Source organism: Cryptotermes secundus, unplaced genomic scaffold, assembly GCF_002891405.2.
Source record: "Cryptotermes secundus unplaced genomic scaffold, Csec_1.0 scaffold603, whole genome shotgun sequence".
Lineage (NCBI taxonomy): Eukaryota > Metazoa > Arthropoda > Insecta > Blattodea > Kalotermitidae > Cryptotermes > Cryptotermes secundus.
In genome coordinates, this window is record NW_019721770.1 from 1,091,152 (window position 1) to 1,097,502 (window position 6,351).

Genomic DNA, 6,351 nt, shown 5'->3' on the forward strand with positions numbered 1-6,351 from the left:
TATTTATTTATTTATTTATTTATTTATTTATTTATTGAAAGGTGTCCTTGCTGTTTTGAACACTCCATTGGCCTTATGTTCACATATTGCATTTTAAGTCTGTTGTTACAAATTTCAGAGTACTGCATATATCACATTACATAATATCAGAAGCTGTTTTCTGATTTATGTAGCCTAATACTAATTTTTCACATAAAGGTTGTTGCTCTTAAAGAATCTCATATTTTTTCTGCGACATGTCACATGTCCACTACGTATCTGATGTTCCGTCCAGTCAGTAACATCGCAGAAGTGTTTATATATCATGAACATAAGAATAACAGCGTTGACTGAGCTATGGATATATGTACCTGCGTACGCAACTTATGTACTGTCTTGCAATAGCAGACTGCTTGTAGCGGTTCTCGCGGTCTCTTCGCTTGCGGATTTCTTATTTTTCCTTCTGCCCTGAAAATGGAGGCGATACGTTCCTCCGAAACGTCGGTTAACACCACATCTACATGGTGCCACATCCCAGAAGACTGCTTTCTTCAAATTATTATTGATTCCGTCACCAGGATTCGTGCAGAAACTTTATATATTGTGACGTGGATGGCGCAACGGGAAGTGGGGGTCGCGTGAAAAATATTTACTCTCTCTTCTTCGCTTTTATTTCCCCCTACATTGGCCAGTGTTTACAACTGGGGAGGTGATACGTTTTATTTGTCAGTTTAATGCAAACGTATGTATAAAACAGAATTAAAATAATAAAATATTTAATTTCTTGTGAAGTTATTAAATGATGTTTATTCCTGGATCACTGCAGAAGCATTTTCTCTTCAATGACAACGTATAAATTATATGCTAAGATATTAAACACTAAATTCATTTGTTGTCGTGTATGGTGTTATTAAATAGTGTCGGTTTTTGATCACAGCAGAAGAGGTCTTCTCTTGCGTGACCTGAAACTTTGGGCTTGTGTTGGTTTTTAGAATTACGTGTTACATTTGATATATGGGCGTCGTGCGTATTTATGTTTTTGCTTTCTCTTGTAGGTTGATTTCGTTGTGGAAGGTGTCGTGTCTAGATGAATAGCTCATAGAGAGGGATACAAAATGTTTAATATCTTTAAATAATGAAGATTCCTAAACAAGATATCTGAGTGACTACAAGGTACTTGTTTAGGTTTAATCTTAACCAATTCCCATTAACTTTTACAAAAGTAATTAAATGGCACCTTAAAATAGGCACCCCTTCCTTTCAAATAATCTTTCGTGTAACACATTCAGTGTTTAGATGGAAGGAATTAAAATTGGTCTATTGAATTACTTATGAAATGTCAGTACAATAAACAACATAACCAAAGGTAAGAATAAAAAGTAGGTTAATGTAACTTACAATAATCTAAAATTAGGAAATCGCATTTCCTTCAAGACGAGTGAAGTATAACGGTTGTATTGTTATCAATGGATTCATCTGGATTAGGCTCAGACACAGCCATGAGCAAGTTAATACGGAATTAGGCATTCCCCCGAATAGATTGTTTTGGATCTAGCAGTATGACAACCAGATTCGTCTGAAACCAGTTATTGCTATTACTCACTTCTTCTGGAATTAGGTTAGGTCATGGCCATGAATTCGGCACCTCCATCATTCGGTCACCCTGGAACTAGGTAACGCCTTTACGCTGGTCTTCTGGAATTTGGTTTATCTTCCAGAACACACTAACATTCTGATAATCATAAATCGGTTAGCAAAGTTTCCTTTACAAAATTGTTTTGCACCGGGCGTTGTGACGCTAGCATTATATTGCCCATGCCTTTATGCTTGCATCTAGCCTTCACCAGGCGCGAATAACGCTGACAGTTGCTCTCACACCCAGCCTGAGCTTACGAACGCTTCCTCTGCAGGTTGTGCTGTTGGCGCTAGCAGTCCTGTCATTGGCGCAATACCGTGATTCCCCTCAGACGGCTGCCATTCTGAGCGAACAACGTTACTTGGCCGGGGATGGTACCTTTGGTGCAGCCTACTCTCAGGAAGACGGCGTGGAGTTCAAGGAAGAGTCAGATGTTAACGGTAACCGTCATGGATCTTACAGCTATGTGGACCCTAGCGGCCAGCGCAGGACTGTCACTTACACAGCGGGCAAGGACGGGTTCCGGGCCAGTGGCGCCCATTTGCCCGTAGCACCTGCGCCAGTGGCACCTCAGCCACAGTACCAGCCTCAACCCCAGTACAATCCTCCGTCACAGTACCAGCCACAACACCAGTACAACCCTCCCCCACAACCACAGTACAACCCTCAGCCACAGTATAACCCTCAGCCTCAATACAATCCCCAGCCACAATATAATTATCAGCCCCAACAGAACTCCATCCCCCAGTACAATCCCACGACACCTCCACCTCATAGATTTTTTCCTCCAGGAAAACTTAATCTGAACAGGACACCCGATGGTTTTAGTTACAGTTTCAACAAAAGCTAAATTAACATCCTTACTAACGTAGTGTCTAGTGTGCCATTGATGTGTATGTATTTGTGTTAAAATAAATATTTTTGTTCCTTTTTTTACATATCTTAATGTTATAATCATTGTTACCTGTCTAACGGGAGGAAGGAATAACACAGCGTGAAAGTTTGTAAGATGCGTTTTTCTTAACATTTTTATGGAGATGAGATGTCCAGGATATGCAGTACGAAGTAATAAATCAGAAGAAAGTTTCATTGAGAAACATAGTTGCATGAAACCCAGGCTTAGATTAGCGTTCATTTTAGTGAAACGTACGAAGATGCACACTGTACTGAGCCGGGTCAGGAAAGCCTCCAACCCAATGCGCATCTGCAGCTTCGGGTTCCATAAAAGCATAAAATCCATTCATCAGCTGAATAAGCTACAATCCATTAACAAACGCCTGTAACTGGACTTAGTCTTTATTCTTCCTTCATTGCATTAAGCCTCCTGGTCTCCCAGAGTCTCCAGTGAAGTTTCGATCTTACGATCTAAATGAATAGTTAACTAACTAACTAACTAACATAATCCTTCTCGTAAAGTCAATGGTAGATCAAAGATTTAAGAAATTCCTTGTTATTATTGGAAGCCGGAAGTTCATTGCCACATCCACAAGAGCTCACCATTGAATCCTATCTTGAAACTGCGAAACCATTTCTTCAGTTCTCATTTCAATATTATCCTCTCAGTTACGACTACGTCTTCCAAGTGGTCTCATACCTTCATGTTCCTGACCAAAATTTTGTACGCATTTCTGAGTTCTCTCATGTGTGTTGTCCTTCATTGAATCCCTAATAATATCTGGAGAAGAGTAAAAGGTTGAAACTCCTCTTTATGTAGCTTCCTTCAGTGCCATTATTTCCTCTCTCTTAGGTACAAACATTCTCAGCAATTTGCTGTGTTCATCCTTTAACGTGAAATATTTAATAATAATAATTACTTTCATTACATTTGCAAATTAATTTGTAATCTGATGTTGCATTCCGAGTGTTCAGATCGATTAGGCATAACACTCTACAAGTGTCCCCTGTCCCATAGAAATGGACCAGTCTGAAATGCAGTGACTTTGGACGAAAAGGATGCTGAGGCTTGTAATCTTGTGGTGTGAACAGGCATGGGGCTTGCCGTGGCCTCTCTCTGTGATCACGAGGTCAATAATTATGACGACACTCAAAACTCAGGACCTTGAATAGAAACACGATCATTCGCTTCCGAAGGAATTCAAGTCTGTCTTCAATTGCAGTAAACAGTTCCTGTTAAAGAATACATTGCTGAGATAATTACAGTTTCTGCAATCAGCGCCTTATGATTATAGCACCAAGGCTTACAAGCTTACATGAGTCTCTCATAACATAGTCAAGAGGACCGATATATGTATTGAGGACAATTCCAGCATAATTTGCGAACAGTCTTTTATGCTTTATGTCCACTGAGATGAAGAATACGGTGTTTAATACTAGATTGCAGTTATAAATTAATCACTCAGTGAAATGACTACTTCAGGAACGGTTACTCTTTAACTAAATGTCATTAGGACGATTAGGGATGGACAGGTTGGTGGAATATTTTACATGAATGGGGCAATATATGTACCTCATACTTGTACAAAATTCTGGTCCGATGAAATCAGAGATGGAGGTCATATGAGGGAATTTGGCGTAAATCTTCGAGGAAAAATGTTGTGAATGTGTGAAATGGATTCAATTGGTTCACAATTAAGTCAAACGGAATAATTTTTAAATGTGCAGGTTGAGACATACATTAACTATTGGATTCCGTACAGGCCGAGGTTTCCTTGGGCAGTTGAGCACTCTCAGACTTACAGGGAGAGCTCATAACATGCAGTTCTTTAAAATAACAAATGATCAGGCAGAAGTCACAGTCCGATATAATCACTGGCCTTTTCTAATCATAGAATATTTTTCACGATTTATTTAGATAAAAAAAGAGCAGGGTTAGGTTATCTTATGACCAACGCTGTGTTATAGACAGAAGATACTGGAGTTTCACTCTTCGAAAATGTTTACTGTTATTACGAAAGTTTAAAGAACGTACTTGAACATTTTTTGTTCATTGATCCGTTCTGCATTAACTGATATATAAATACATCTCGGTCATTTTGCAACATGATATTCACAAAGCAAGTTACAGGATCATTGTTCATTGGTGTTACAGTCGGATTCGAGCCTTGGCCTTGCTTTGTCTCATAAACTTAGAAGGTTTTAAATCCTATTCAGGTATGAAATAAAAGTCGCGTATCACGTTTTCAAATGTAGCCACTAATATTAAAATAATAGGCGTAATAATAAATCTGTTATACTACGACAGCCTATTACAAGAAAATAAAAATAAATGAGTTTCTCGAAACGTCGTGAGAATCCAACAAACGTCAGACAATGGAAAATATAGAACAAAATATTTGTATAATAGAACTAATCACGTACCTTTCAATTATTAATAGTTATAAACTGTGAGGAATTTGAGGGGAACTGGCGTTGGTCAGTTTGAAGGTAATATCCTTAGTCATCGTACACTCGCTGATCCGAAATTGAAGAGGCGTTTCTTCCGGCAGAAATGAAATGAAATTTATGAGTTCCTTCCATGCTGAAGTTCTGCTTCAGCAAAACTTCCTTCATTCCCTCTCTTACGTTCATCTTGACATAGATATGTTCAGTTTTAGCTGATGAGCCGTTAGACACAAGTAGTTCACCTGTAATTTTCAAAGAAAATGAAAAAAAAAATAGGGTCTATATTTTCGCAGGCTTTGTTGATTTAATTTGAATATTTCATCTCACTAATATTAGTAAATTTAGTTCCTATTTTACAGGAAACACGATGTTACTCCATTTGGAGACATAACGGTCGTTTATTGTGAAAATCATCCAAAACACATAAATGCACTGCGGCTAATATTAAACCGGATGAGGCCAATTTGCAGCACAGGGTCAGGCACCGAAGTCATTCATAGATGTGCCTCGTGGCTCAGAGTGACGGGCATATAGCAAAAAGGTGTTCAGTCTCTATTTGAATTAAGACGAAAAACAAAATCAGCAAAAATAACCACACCCAAAGCGGAGCAAGAGAGAGTTGCTGTTACCTGAAGGAGACCTTGAGATAACTCATGGACTTGAACCCACGACCCCCTGAGGCATATGAGTGTTCAGGGCGTGGCGGAAGTCGCTAAGCTGCAGATGTAGACAACCCTGAAGAAAGCTTTGAACGTGTTCTTTAATGACAGACTAAGGCCAATTTATATTCCTTCCTCGAATGCGAAGCAGAGGATTGAATGAAATCGGACACTTCTGTATCCAAAAGTTTAAACAAATGGTAGACATACTTGTACACTGAATAAGTGGGGGAATGTTGGTAGCCTTGTTGTAAAGGCCAAATAGTGTATTAGCTCCAATATGAGAGCTTTTATATCACTGCTTCTTAGATCACTGCCTATGTAAGATTTGAGGTTTTCACGGCGGTGACTATGAAGAAAGCCGTCTTCTGGGATGTGGCGCCGTGTAGATCTTGTGTGAACCGACCTGCTGTTGCACCTGCTCTAGCTGGTTAGCTAGCGGATTTCTTCTTGTCTTCTACCCTGAAGATGGACGCGATGCGTTCCTCCGAAACGTCGGTTAACACAATTTCTATACTGCGCCACATCCCAGAAGATGTCTTTCTTCAAGGGTAGCCTTATTTTCGGGTCCTTAAGAATAAATATGAAAATGATAATGAGGAGTTATAATTGATAATTCTATTTGTGAAAATACCTATAATTAGATTTAAGGTGTTAAATTTAGAATGTATTATTTCTTAGCGGTATAGTTTTTACTGAACTCACTTACAGCTAAATGATGCATTCTTTTTTTTG

The 6,351-nt window shown here is 38.9% G+C and overlaps 1 protein-coding gene across 1 annotated transcript in view; it reads left to right on the forward strand.

Moving 5' to 3' along the window:
* The window catches only part of LOC111875733 (larval cuticle protein 2), a 7,460-nt gene extending 4,905 nt beyond the window's left edge, over positions 1 to 2,555 (forward strand). The window contains exon 2 of the mRNA XM_023872215.1: positions 1,890 to 2,555. Within this exon, the coding sequence (XP_023727983.1) occupies positions 1,890 to 2,465 (576 nt within the window). The 3' untranslated portion in view covers positions 2,466 to 2,555. The remainder of the gene's footprint in view (positions 1 to 1,889) is intronic.
* The last annotated feature ends 3,796 nt before the right edge of the window (positions 2,556 to 6,351 follow it).